The 15,089-nt window shown below is 41.7% G+C and overlaps 1 protein-coding gene across 1 annotated transcript in view; it reads left to right on the forward strand.

Moving 5' to 3' along the window:
* Positions 1-13,932, forward strand: part of LOC146782715 (vomeronasal type-2 receptor 26-like) — a 120,876-nt gene extending 106,944 nt beyond the window's left edge. The window contains exons 5-7 of the mRNA XM_085637203.1: positions 502-723; positions 12,796-12,919; positions 13,013-13,932. Of these exons, the coding sequence (XP_085493329.1) occupies positions 502-723; positions 12,796-12,919; positions 13,013-13,932 (1,266 nt within the window). The remainder of the gene's footprint in view (positions 1-501; positions 724-12,795; positions 12,920-13,012) is intronic.
* Positions 13,933-15,089: the final 1,157 nt, after the last annotated feature.

The raw sequence follows: 15,089 nt of genomic DNA on the forward strand, positions 1-15,089 counted from the left end.
TCTGGTATAAAGTTGATTGATGGAAATCCAGCAATGTATAGAAGTGTACCTGATAAAAGCATGTTTCTAGCAAATATATGCAAATATTTTTCTTAATTAAAAGTAGAATTAAGTTATATATATTTGGATTAGGTATTTAATTAAACATTGTTTAGAAGATATATTCATGAATGGAGCAGTCTGTAAATTGGGTTTGCACTTCCTACGATCATATGACCATATAATGTATATGACATTTCTGATATAGCATTCAAATGCGATTTACCTGAAATCACTGAAAACCAGAGCACGCTTAAAAACTTGTGTAAGATAATACAGCTCCCTGCGACCAAGGCCAACATTTTTTTTTCCAAATTCAGAGTTGATTCAGTGGATAAAAGAAGTTACTTGAAAAACAATTTAGCAAATGACTTATCCCTTATATATTTTATGGTCATGTTTCAGTACTGTAGCCTTCTTTTATTCTGATGATGATGCATGTTCTTTGCCCTCATCCTGCAGCTTCTCCACTACCTTCATAACGTCCATTTTCAGTCTGCCGATGGCGCTGACTTTTCATTTGATCGTCAAGGCAATCCCCCGGCATCCTACGACATTGTGAATTGGCAGCGAGATACAAAGGGCACCACTCGACATGTGAAGGTGGGCATGTACGACTCGACTGAAACTCAGAAACTCATCATCAATACCAGCTCCATCATCTGGGCAGATGGGAGCACTCAGGTATGCCACCTCTGCATGAATCTATCAAAATGGCAGAAGTAACGCTAGGGCCCGCCTTGGGACAAAAAGCAGCCCTGTAAATTTTGTCAGACCAGCCCCTGTACGGTGCATGGCATGTGCAGCGAGCAACCCTGCCCACTATAAAAAGGGGCTTGGGGTTATTTTCCCCAGAAAGAAAATCTGGAAAAAAATGATACATTCTAGAACACATTTGTCATTATATATTGAAATGTATTAGCTTTTAAAGCATAGTAGATGATGACTTATTACTGTGCACCAGGATACAACAATATTTGTTGGGGGCTCTACAATGATCCCCTCACTATTACCATCCAATAGTGCCTCTCATCTCTCCATGGCCCCTCTGTCATGTATTTAATTTGTTTTATAGCACCTCTCATACCAGCGGTGGGTGTTGGAGCACTTTACATCACACACTCATACAGAGACAATGAATCATACATGTGCAAGTCAGTGAACAGAAAATGTTACCTAGGCAAAAGGGACTATAAGTTGTAGGATTCCCATGTCATTCATACAGGTCAGCATTCTTTAAGAGTGCTTGGTCTTGAGAAGCACAAACTCAGGATCCAGAACATAACAAAGAGTTAATTAATAAGAATGTACTTCAACCAAAACAAACCTTTATTAGCAAAATCAGGATAATGAAAACTGGGCAAAAAACATAACTTTATAACCTGTATCATGCAGTCTACATGTACCTTTACTCTAACCTCGACCGCTTGCCATGCCCCTGTAACGGTTCTCACAAACAATCTATGTTGCATTTTTTATTTTTTGGTAATTATTATATCATATATACCAAATGGTTTTTGATACCATTCTTCAGGACTGCATCTGTGTTTGATTATGAAGTAGCTTATAGGAAGGCTATTACCTTAGAGGATGATGAGCTAACCTTTCAGGTTGGTTTCTTTCTTGAAAGCTGCAGTGCACACCCGTAACTCGATGTGTACTCCATGATCTATGCTTATTCTATTTTTGTTTCTATCATTGTTTAAAACGTTAGCAAATATCTTGAAGAATTCCTTTTCATCCTTGCAGTATTTATACACTTGGAATGCTCTCTCCTAAAAGTTGTTGCGCGCTTTGTAATCTTATTGTGGTATTCCTTTCTGAAGCACTTATTACTTGTTACTATCATGACTGTGCTTTTATGGATATATACTTGTATCCGAATAAAGATTTTTGAATTGTCTTGAATTGATGGCAGCTCATAGCTCACTGTGCTAGATTATGATTGTAACTAATGAACTGCACAGTGACAAAAGAATCTCTGTGACAAAGTAGTAACTCACTGAGCTATGCACTTAAAATTGTCTTTGCTATGCGTGGTACATGTGCTTTTCAGCAGGCGTATCAACCATTATATTGTTATGTCATGTTAAAAAATGCATACGGCGCACGAATACCAGACGGTGTCTTGGAGCTAGCAGAACCAGAAGGGCAAGCCAGATCACTTTTCAAGGAACAGTCAGGTCTTAATGGCTTTCCTGAACAGTGTTAAGGAGGGCGGGTTTCTGATGGTAAGAGGGAGGGAGTTCCAGAGCTTTGTAGCTCCTACCGCAAAGCTTTTGCCCCCCCAAGTTTGATTTAAATACTCTTTGAGTGCAGATGAACTTTGAGATCTGAGGCATCTGTTTTGCCGAGTACCAATGTAGTGACCGCCTCAAGAAGTGAGGACCAGTCCCATGAAGTGCCTTGTATGTAATGCACAAGGTTTTGTATTTGATACAACTCTGATTTGGTAGCCAGTGCAAACTCTGGAGGTGTTTTCCCACGGACTGAAATTTGGGAATTCCCAGGAGGATTCTTGCAGCCGCATTTTCGATCATCTGGAGCCTTCTTACATGATTTATGGGAATACCAAGATATAGTCCATTACAGTAATTTAGCCTGGACAGGATTAAGGATGTGGCTACCGTTTTTTTTTATTTCTGTAGGAATCATAGGCAGGAGTTTCTTGATTGCTTATGGATGAAGGAACTGGATGTTGTAACTGCCTTGACTTGGGATTCAAGGTCCAGTGTTTGGTCGATCATTACACCTACATTGTTTGCTTTGGGGACTGGGATTGGTGCTGTTCCCAGATCATCTGGCCACCAGATCTGAGACCAGGACGGGGAGAAGTTACCAAAAAAAATCACCTCAGTTTTCCTGGAATTGAGCTCAAGATAATGTGAGCTCATCCATGCGCTGACTGCTGTCATACACTCCCTAAATCATTGTACTGGAGGTTGGGTATTTTTACTGATGGATATAACAATTTGGGTATCATCTGCATAGGATGTTATTTCCATCCCAAAGGATCTAATTACTTGTGCCAGCTCAGAGACATATACATTAAAAAGTGTGGGACTCAAGGAGGAACCCTGTGGGACAACGCATGGGAGAGTAAAGGTCGGGGAGGTGAAGTTACCCAAAGTGACTGATTGTGTCCTATCAGTAAGAAAGGAGGAAACCAATGCCAGTGCTTTTCCAGAGATCCCAAGAGAGTTCAGCTGATTAAGCAAGGTTTTGTGGTCGACCGTCTCAAAGGCGGGCGACAGGTTGAGCAGGAAAAGAGACGCAGCACCCCCCGCATCCATTGCTGCTCTTATTTCCTCTGTGGCTGTTTCGGTGCTGTTTTCAGCCCTGAATCCGAATTGTGATTCATATAGAAAGTTGTGTTCATATAGATATGAAGTGAGCTGGTTATTCATAGCCTTTTCAATCAGTTTGGCTAGAGGTGGGAGGCGTTAAATAGGCCTGTAGTTGCCTGGGTCAAGCACATCTAAGTTGGATTTTTTCAAAAGGGGTAGAACCGAGGCCCTTTCCGTCTGCACTTAGATGAGTCAAAACTGCCACTAGACAAAACTCCCATCTCTCTTCAGCAGGCACATTAATCACAAGAGTTATCTTGACACTTTTATAGTTGTCCGAAAGCTGTCGGGTATCCAAGGAACTTTGCAGTGCTTTTGAAACTGCTGCAATGCTCCAAACCGCCCAACACAAACAAAACCTGCCCCCCACCCTTTCAGCCTCCCAGGGAAATATCCGATACATGGTACAGCCAGTCTGGCCTCACGTAACTTAGCCCTTAGTGTTTTTTAATATTTAAATATAGAAATGCAGGTACACAATATCCCACAGTATCTCTTTTCTATTAAGATGTTTTGGTGCTCTTTCATATAGGCCTTCCTCATGAGTGATCTGTATAATTCCTATGTGTGCTGTAACTTCTTTTACCAGAAAATTAAAGAATTATTTGGGCCTGGGCACGGAACTTTCCTTCCATTGTTTGTGGCTGGGCCCTGGGGGATGGGGTCCCCGATGCTAAAATCAGCTGAAAGAGGGGCGCACATGGCCCCCCCTCCCACTTCAAATAAAGCCCCGGGGAGGGGTTAGTACCCAGGACCCTGGGGGGTTTAGGTTTGATGCAGAAAGAAGAGCAGAAAAGGCCAAACAGAGGGTAGAGAGAAGTGCAGTAAAGGCAAAGTGGAGCAAACCAGGGCAAAACAGAGGGGAGAAAAATTAGCATGAAAGGCAAAACAGAAGGCAGAAAAACAAGCAGAAAAGGTAAAAAGGGGGAAGAGGAGGGCATAACATAGAGCACTAAGACATTCACACACCCACTCAGAGACCCACCCAGACACTCACGCACCCACTCACAGAACCACACAGACTAACACACCAACTCACTGACCCACTCGTAGACTCAAGCAATCACTTAGATAACCACACAGAAACTCATGGCCCCATTCCCAGACCCCCTAAGATACGTTCCTACTCACACATCCAGTGAGACACTCATGCATTCACTCACACACTTTCAAGGTTACAAGTTACACTTAGAAAATAAAATTAAAACACCATAGAAATTGATTTAAAAATTCAAAGGCTACAGGGATGGTATACCTAGGAAATAGAATTAAATGCAACCTGAGAAATTCACTAATAAAAACAAAGGATACTGGGAACTTATAGTTCAGAAATAGAATTTAGAAAAAAAGTAGAGTCTCACTGAAAAAAGCAAAGGCAACAGGGACTTTATAGTTAGGCTCAGATTTCTCTTGTGCAAAACCAGTGGAAATCAGCAGTTATTGTTACCTGAGCAAACTTCAACTTACACCCCCATAATGCACTGCTTATGATCTGATATTGTACATCACTCATGACATGGTGAGTGACATCACTGATGCCAACACAAATTACATTACTGATTACATCATCCACAGAACCACCACTAACACACTGACTAATACCTCATAGAACCTCTCATACACCCCTCTCACCCAACCCCTCACATACCTATTCACATACCCATACCAGGACTCACACAACCACTCACTCGTCCATAGTGCTACTCACATATCCACTCACTCATACTGCCAATGACATAGCCACTCAATCACCCATAAAGAAACTCACACAGTCACTCATTCACCCATACAGGTACTCATAAACCCACACACTTACCAATACAGCCACTGACACTCGCTCATCTAATATCGCTACTCCCACATCCAGTCATACAGATATACAGACATTTACACACCCACTCATACACCCTTACAGGCACTCACACACCCAGCCAATTACCCATACAGAATCTTATACAGCCACTCACTCACCCATACAGGTACCCAAACATCCATGCACTCACCCATTCTGCTGCTCACAATGCCACTTACTCACCAATGCAGTTAGTCACACACCCACTTGCCCACCCATACAGCCACTGACACAGTCTTACACTCAGCCATAACACCAAACCCACAGAACCGCTTACATGCCCTTTCACACATCCATATAACCACTCAGACACACTCACCTACCCTTACAACCACTCACACAGACATTCAGTCTCCAATACAGCCACTCATTAACCACTCTGACGATGCAGACACACATACAGCTATAAAAACTGTTATTCACTCACCCATACAACCACATATATACCTATGCTCTCATCCATAGAACCACTCAGTCACCCACACAGCCACTCACACACCTACTCTGACACCTATGCAGCCACTCATACAGCCACTCACTCACCCATACAGCTACTCACTTAACCACTGACACACATCTACTCACAGACCCAGATAGTCACTCAGACATCCACTCACACACTAATACATATAAGTCACCCAGCCTCTCAGATTAGATATGTTAGAAATAGTATAGCTAATTAGCAGTACAGAAAGAATAGTAATTTAACTTATACTACATCTTAGTATATATCTTTAAGCCTCAGAAACATTTATTACACGCTTACAGTCATGGAATTATGTCATTGTTGTCGTCGCAAAACTTTATTTGGCTATCGAAAAACAGCCATAAAAGTACAAAAAAATAGCACATTTAAAACAATTATAAACTTTTAGATACAATGCATACAATAATGATTATAGAAATTCATATGTTTCACTATTGCATGATACTTTACATCACGCTGATTGATTAATAGGGCAGCATTATAACATAAAGAAGGTTCACCTAGGTGCCGATTACGATCCTGTAAGACCCGGGTACGAATGGTCGTACGGAGCGTATTCGCCGTACGACTCGTACCCAGGAAATCCACCTTACAAACCAGCAAGTACGATTCGTACAGAAATACCATTTCCGTACGAATCGTAAAAAACACCGTACGGCTAAAAAATACCTACTATTCTAATCCTGGAGGCAGCGTTTTACGGACCAGCAAGTACGATTTGTACCTACAGCACTCTGCATGGCTATTTTTTTACGGGAGCCTAAAACGTGCCGGAAAAGCTAAGTACACTGTGATGCACGACGAAAAGGGGGCCCGGTACGCCACGAACACGCCATCAACCACATCGTACGTGTCATCATGTACGGTGCGTACCCCAACATTGCATATGTACGGTGCGTACATACGCGCTGTTGGGGTACGCACCGTACATAAGCCAACAGTGCGTATGTACGGTGCGTATTTCCGCACCGTACCCCCCACCTGCGTATGTCCACACCGTACCCCCCCACCCGCGTATGTCCGCACCGTACCCCCCACCCACGTATGTCCGCACCGTACCCCAGGTGTACCCCAATCCTCGCGTATGTACGGACCGTACATACGGTGGGGGTACGGTGCGGATATACGCGGGTGGGGGGGTATGGTGCAGACATACGCGGGTGGGGATACGGTGCGGACATACGCGTGTGGGGGGAGGCTGGGGGGGGCCATACGACTCGTACCCCAGGCACAAGTGTACCCGGGGTAGGGGTCGTACAAAGTTCACTCCGTACGGGACGTTTTCCATATGCTTGTGTATTCGGAACGCCGGTACGGATCGGACTTGTGCGCTCGGACTTCAGTTTTACGATTCGTAAGTAAAACTGTCCATGGACGTCTCGTAGACCTTTTACTAATATGATTCGTATGTATTTTTTAAAGTACGAATCGTACTTCACCGGTTGTACGGGACTTGTACGATTCGTACGTAAAAAAATACGGATACGAGTCGAACGGTAATTTTTTTTAACGGATCGGAATCGGCACCCTAGTGTCACCAAATATCTCATTGCAGCTTTATGTGACCTAATGTTCTGTGCGACAAACAATGGTTTAAGATAAAATACCCTAAAAGTCAGATCAAATTTACAGAACAATAGCTAGTGCAATGTGCTTTGTTTACTTCGGTTGTCACAAGGACAAAGAGCCATATCAGGTGGGGCGAGACTTCATAGTTGGGAAAGCGACTAGGTGGTGTACAATGACACATCTCATTCTTATCAGCACAAAATTATGCTGCGCATTAGCCACGAATGTTAGATAATATTTCCTCCCTCCTCCAATTTCAAAGATTTATAAAAGGAAATCGTTGGTTTGTTCCTCTCATCCATCCATCGACGATCCAGTCTATGCTGGAGAAATGTTTCTTTAATCCTTCACTTGAATAGAGATAATACCTTTGTAGGATCCAACCAGATAGATAAATTAAAAAGCCCGGTGAGGGAGGAATTGACATACAGTAGCCAAGGAATACTTAGTGCATCATTCAGGGTTAAACAGTCCAAAATAATTGATCTGGTAAAGTCAGTTTCTTCCTTGGCCCATATTGAGGCCCACAACAGCAATGGTTTAACCAATAAAAGATACTCTAGAAGCAGTAGTCCGACCTCATAAAGTACAATAGTATTTGATGCGGAGGAGGGTAGCATTTTAAAAAGCTATTTTTCTCTATTTGCAAGGCTGAGCTATTTGTTTAACCCCAGAGGCCTGCCCTATAAAGGGCTGTAGCTACTCCTTTCGCTTTATAAATGGCTTCCATCTCCTTAATAGGCCGATTCCCTAGTTTTGAAGAAAATTTAAAAATCCCTTGGGATGCCCTACTCTTATTACCAGGATTCCACTCATTACTTTCAAGGAGGAGTCCAGGATGGAAATAGGGCAGTAATTGTTTGGGTAATTTTTATCCCCTTTTTTAAATATAGGTAAAATAGTTGATTCACCTCAAGAAGATGGTATTGTATCTGTAATGGCTGAATTAAAGACCCTGGTTCGGATACGTCCCCACAATTCAGGGGCAGATTTAAAAACATCTACTGGCACCCCGTCAGAGCCTGGAGCCTGACGCCCAGCACTGGCCTATATAGTCAGGTGGACTTCTTCATTGATAACATTCAAGGGGAGGCACCCCCATCACACAATGGCTCCCAGTCTTGCCCTATGGCCTTCTCAGTACTTTGTCTTAAAAGTTCTGAAAAATGTGTTATCCATCTATCAAGGGACAAAAGGGCAGAACTCAGGGATATTGTCATTCTTTAGAAAGGGTGTATTCACTGTATACCCAAAAGGTTTTGTATTCATGGTTCCTGTAGCAATGGCCAAGTTTTCATGCTTCAGCCTGGATTATATATTTCCTAGCGGCTATATATAGTTTGTACTTACTCCGAATGGACTTAATAGCCAATGTATCTTGTGGGGAATTAGCAGGGCATGTTTAAGTGACTGTAATGTTTTTGTACAAACACTATCTACCTTCTCTTGTTCCCTTGTGTATTTGGGTACTGAGATAAAAGTGATTTAATAGCAGCAGTAATATAACTAACGTTTTCTAACATTATATTTGGGACAATATCGTCCTAGAGACAATAGGTTATTTCCCTAAAGTTAGACATAACTATTTTCTGGAGATTGTACTGGGGTCAACGCCCATTCACTTGATTCTTACATCATTTATCCTGGTTGGATTAGTACTATTTACTGAGTTAAATGAGACCTACCTTGTCTCCAAAAAAAGAACGGTAATGTAAGTAGACTGTGTTCAGTAAAGATTGAGGGTACGATACTGAGGTTACCACACATATCAATAGCTGAGACATTAATACCACAGCCACATCTAAGTAAATGAATATCATATTTGGAGATGATTGAGTTTAGTGCTCCCCCATACTCATTATGAAAAAAATGATATTTACCCTCCCCATCCTGGTAAATATGGCCACATTCCCAGGTGGTAGATACTGCACATGCCTGAATATTAAAGTCACCTGCCCATACTAGTACAACATCTGTATGGATGGAAGCTAAAAAGGCTTTGAGACCATGGTCAAGGTCTGTGGTCACACTACTATGTGCTGAATTGAAAATATTGTTATCAAAATGTACAATTACAATGTCTCTCCATCCTTTTTTATTCAGCCACATTAATTGTGAATGGGGGCCCACTGATGCAATCTTTTTGACATTTACATAAATGCTATTAAAGATAAGTGTCTGTAGTCCCCCTTTAGCCTGCCCAACTTATGACCCTAGAGCTTCTAAAAAAATATGAGGAATACCCTTCTATATGTTCAGCAATTGTGCACTAGGTCTGATATAGTGATAATCCAGAATGCATTCCCTATCTTATTCGGTAGGCCCATTCACATTCCATGTTGCAAGCTTAAACCCTCCCTCATAGGGCTGACATACAGGATCCATATTTGAAGCACAAATGGGTATGTTACAGGTTCTAGGGTGTTCATTACAGGTTGCCTTTACGGCCTTGGCTACAACCAACCTACTGACTGAAGGTGTCCCAGGAATTGATTTATGGTCTTTGGGGGGCAGATGACTTGCCCAAACAGTAATAGAACCCCCTCACTGATAAATCCAGGGGTCCCCAGCATGGAATAGGCCAGGACTGGGTCATTTGGTATCATCTAAGGTACTCAGTACTTGGTATCTATGAGGCATTTCAAGATCAGGGTAAAATGGCAGGTGCAATCTCAGCATCATCCTTGGTGCCTATGGGTTCCATGCACCATTATAATGTTGGCTTAGAATCTGTAGGTGTGGGTAAAAAAAAACAATGGGAGTATACCCATATCTTAGGCCGCCACTTTGGGTGGCACCACCTGTGTGTGGATACCTCTAGCAACCCTCGGGTTCCTAAAATCAATAACTATGCAACCACCCCCCCAAACTTTTCTAGTAGTCCGATCCACCCCACTCTCCTTGTGAACAGGAATTCGCGTGCCCAGGCAGGTAGAAAAGAATGTTTGGAGCTACGCCATTGAAAAACCTTGTTCTTCAAACATTCCGTAGTCTCCCTAGCCCCTGGCTTTAACGGGCGGACACTAACCAGTACTGCCACATATGGGCAACAGGCAGGTGGCAGATTAATGGTGACTAGCACCTGTGAAGGCATGTTGATATTGGGAGGGTGTTTATGATTTTGACTCTGTAAAGATTGGCCCACAAAATGCATCATTGTAACAGACTCCATAACAGACTCCCTATTAACCTCTCACACATAATCATACACATTACACATTAGAACTTCACAATATTAAGCCACAGCTTCGGCAGGGGCGGGCTTGTCTCCTATTATATTGTCCTGTCTCAAGTCTGGTACTCGTGGCCCCTCGTTTGGTAGAGTAGCACCGGAGGAAGTTACCTTTTTCAATTCATCCTGCAACCTGCCAAGTCTTCCTTTGAGTGGCTTTAGTAGGTCATTAACAACAGTTAGTAGCTTCTCCTAGAATGGGGCCCAAGCCGGTTTATCCATAGGGTTACAGTTGTCAGCTATCCCTTACAAAAAAAGGTATGGCCTGGCAGCTCAAGTTGGCAGAAATATTGTTCTGTGTCTTTCTTTTACGTTTAGCTGCAGGTGGTTGGGCTGTTTTTGGGACTTTGGTTTTTGCGGCGTGGCACGGGGATATAGGAATTGATACTGATTCTATCACATTGGGTATTTGGCAAGCTGCTGTACTCTCTGACCCCTTAATGCATCCTGTATTCTGGCTGGCTTGATCTTTACTCAGATCAGACTGCTCCCTAGTAAATATTACACCCTCAGTTAGCCTGTTTTGCTTATTTTCACTCAAGGACATGAGCCGTTAAGCTAGGTCTATTTATTTAGATAAAGCTCCCATGGCGCGGGCAGGAAAGGTGTATATAGTGGATCGCTTAGGGGTAGTAGTTGAATCAGTGGATGATTTTATACCCCCAACCCAATGTTTACCCACACTGCTGGCTAATCAACTGGCAGGAACATAACGGAGGAAAGACTTACTTCGCACTGGTCTTAAGAATGGCTCCCAGTAGCTAAGGCAAGTGGGTACAGGTTTTCTTGGTTGCTAGCGTAACAGTAGCTGAATCTTAAGTGCATAGTCTGGTGGCCCATGTGGTAATCTAGGATTCGGATTTTATCATTTTTCCTACTTTGCCTATAAATTGGACCAGTTGGCATGTTAGCTGAACATCCCCACCTTCAAAACATGCTTTCACTGCCTGCCTACATGTACTTATACCCATTCTTTTCAGGGCTGGTTTTAATATGTGGCTTCATTCCTTGTCTAATCTCCTTCATATGCATAATAGATGTAACATGTCCTCTTTTGATTCTCCACATAATCGGCAGTTGGTTGTTGTTTGTGCACTTTTCCAGGGAGGGCAACTGAAACAGTGATGGAAGGATGTCCAACTTTTGCCGCTCTCATAAAGCCAGCAACTAAGTAGTGTTGAGGAGAACCTCTGGAGTAGCACTGTAGGACAAACCAGTTGTGTGCCCTTTTCCTTAATGCCGCTTTATCCTCTAATATGGAAATAATTTTAACAATTTTGTTTACCAGCTCTCTCCCAGAGGTCTCGCAGGGACAGGCAGTCTATTGAGTCTTGCAAATAAGTCATGGCCACACTGACTTTTGACTTGAGCTCGTTCCTGAGGCGGGCATTCAAAGTCCCACAGAATTGTGACTTTTGACAAACAAACAATGGAAAGACAGAATAGTAAAATATTTGAGAAATGGAAAAGACAGAAAAGTTACATATTTGAGACCACTATCACACATGTTGAGACACTCCTTCAGTGTACATGCAAAAGGACCAATATGATCTGGTTTATAGAATTGCTGGAACTAGCCAACATATCAAACGCTAATCACAACTTTTATCTGTAGAATGTCAACTTTCTCACATATGTCACTTATCATGCCTAATGTGCCTTTATAAATGTGTGTAAAATTTCAGAGATTTTTCTGGCATGAATTTGAATTGTCTTCATAGGATGCTTTGAGTCATGCTCTTTCTTTTGGGGTGGGCAGCCTGTTTTGGCATGTGTTTTAGGGTATGTTTGTTTGCAATGATTTTACTAGAAGAAAATTGACAAACAAATGTTTCAATAATGCAATGTTTGAAGGCAATGTCGGAGTCTACTTAAAGCATCTATGCTGGAGTATTCATGAAATGCTACACATAAATCAAGTTGTTGTTGTACTTCTTCTTCTTCTTCTTCTTCTTTTGGTAATTCTATTATTATTAGTATTATTATTATTATCTTTATTAGTAGTAGTATTACTAGTATTACTATCATCATTATTATTATTGTTAGTAGTAAGTAGTAGTAGCACTAGTAGTAGCATTGTTAATATTATTATTATTATTAGTAGTATCAGTATTATATGGTATTATATAGTAGAGCCTCTTTTAGTATAGCTACTTGAAAATCCTGGGTGTACAAAATAATTGAAAATGAAGACTTTGCTTGTAATGATTGTGAGGAGCTTTTATCAACATTTGTGTGAATGATTTAACTTAAGTTTTTAATCACACAGGTCCCTCTCTCTGTGTGCAGTCCAAGCTGCCCTCCTGGTTTTTGGAAAGCTGCAAAAGAAGGCGAGCCTGACTGCTGTTTCATGTGTGTCCTGTGTCCACTGGAAGAAATAAGCAATCAAACTGGTGAGTAGATTAGCATCTCTGAGCATCAAGCTAATACTCTCTTGTATGGTGAAGGTAATGCATGGCTAGATTATTGTTCACTTTCTCTTGCAGATTCTCTGAAGTGTTCCAAGTGTCCCTGGGACCAGTGGCCCAATGAGAGACAAAACCGATGCATCCCAAAGACTATAGAGTTCCTGTCCTATGAAGAACCTCTAGGAGCCACCCTGGCAGTGATTAGCATTGGTCTCTCTGCAATACCTTCTGGTATCCTGACACTATTTTTTTATTTCAGGAACACCCCAATCGTCAAAGCAAATAACAGATTTCTCAGCTACCTTCTACTACTGGCACTTGCTCTTTGTTTTCTCTGTTCCTTGTTTTTCATTGGCTTTCCAAGTTCAGAGAAATGCCTCCTCCGTCAGGCAGCCTTTGGCGTTATTTTTGCTCTCTGCGTCTCTTGTGTGTTGGCTAAAACCATTATGGTGGTTGTTGCCTTTAAGGCTATCAATCCCACAAGTAACTTAAAGAAATGGATTGGGCTCCAGTTGGTGTATATGATTGTAACTATTTGTACACTCATTCAAGTTATTCTCTGTGTATCTTGGTTGAGTCACTTGCCATCTTTCCCTGACTATAATACCCACTCTCAGCCAGGAAAGATAATAGTTGAATGCAATGAAGGGTCTCCAATTGCTTTCTGGTGCATGCTGGGATATCTTGGACTTCTAGCCACCATCAGCCTCATAGTGGCCTTCCTAGCCAGAAAATTGCCTGATAGCTTCAATGAGGCAAAGTTCATAACGTTCAGCATGCTCGCATTTCTCAGCGTCTGGCTCTCATTTATTCCAGCTTATCTCAGCACTAAGGGCAAGTACATGGTTGCCATGGAGATTTTCGCCATCTTGTCTTCCAGTTTTGCTTTGGTTGCCTGTATATTTTTTCCAAAGTGTTACATCATCTTGCTAAGACCAGACAAGAATACTAGGAATATTTTGGCAAACAAGAGGAAACGTCTCAAAATTGTGGATTGAGTAATTGCAATTAACATTTTCTTATTAACAGTGAAAATCTGCCTTAATTTCCTGCCTTCTATTGCACTCAGTACTGCTTATTTTATTCAAAGGCTTCTTTTTAGCTTCTTTCATCCTCTACAGAAGTAACACTGTCATTTAGTTGCTGACCTGTTCTAACCTGTCTAGTTCTCAAAGTTGTCTTTCAGATTAGTGAAGCTACTTTTCATTGCAGTATACCCTATCTGGCAAAGATTAAATATTTAATCAAAAGAGCAACCGGTAGGTGTGTCCTTCTTAATCACCTGCTCACATTGAAGCTCTTTAAAGCTCTTTTCTACAAATATTTATTCTGATTGCACTGGCTTGTTTACAAAATGAATGCCAAGCACAAGTTTCTCTATCTTTTTAACTTCTTCCAAATTCCTCACTCATTATAACCAGGCCATTGTCAAACATCCAGGCCATCCTTTAATGTTTGCTTGCCTACCCTAAAACTAAAGACCCTATCCACTGTTTCAGTCTTGCTCATTAAGGGTTACCTTAGTAGAATTTACAACTTCTTAAGCTGTGATATTTTTCCACCCCAGCATGTCTGCTGGGGTTGCAGTCCTATGGACACAACATTCTCCGCCAGTGGCGGAGTTTGGTGTTCATAAAGGTGGTGTTGTCTTGCCACTGCAGTTTGAACTACCATGATAAAGTGTGCTATCACACCCACAAAGGACCATCATCCTGTGATGTGAAATTTGGCGAGAGCTGCCACCTCCGGCTAAATGTAAAGGTTAGTGGGTCCTGTATGCATTGAAAGCTATTCAGTATGGAATAGTTGCAGCTATAATGAATTGTTTATTGGCACAAAGCATTCAAGGTATGAGTGCTGGCCCATGGGAGGTCTGTAAATTAATACATTATGCTATGCCTCATAAAGGCATTGAATAACAGTGACCATTTTAAAAACTGCATAACATACAAAAATAAATTGGAGAGAGTTACCAATTTGAGGGATGTAAACATGACTAGCATGCATTGGATTGAGTAACAACTGAATGGATAAATGCAGATATATAAGTGGTCAAAAAAAAGCAAAGAAGGACTCACTTTGCATCCATGAAAAGGTCCAAAGAGGAGTGAAACACATAGGGTTTACTAATGCTTGTGAATAATAAAACACTGAA

The sequence above is a fragment of the Triturus cristatus genome, chromosome 12 (genome assembly GCF_964204655.1).
Source record: "Triturus cristatus chromosome 12, aTriCri1.1, whole genome shotgun sequence".
Taxonomy (NCBI): domain Eukaryota; kingdom Metazoa; phylum Chordata; class Amphibia; order Caudata; family Salamandridae; genus Triturus; species Triturus cristatus.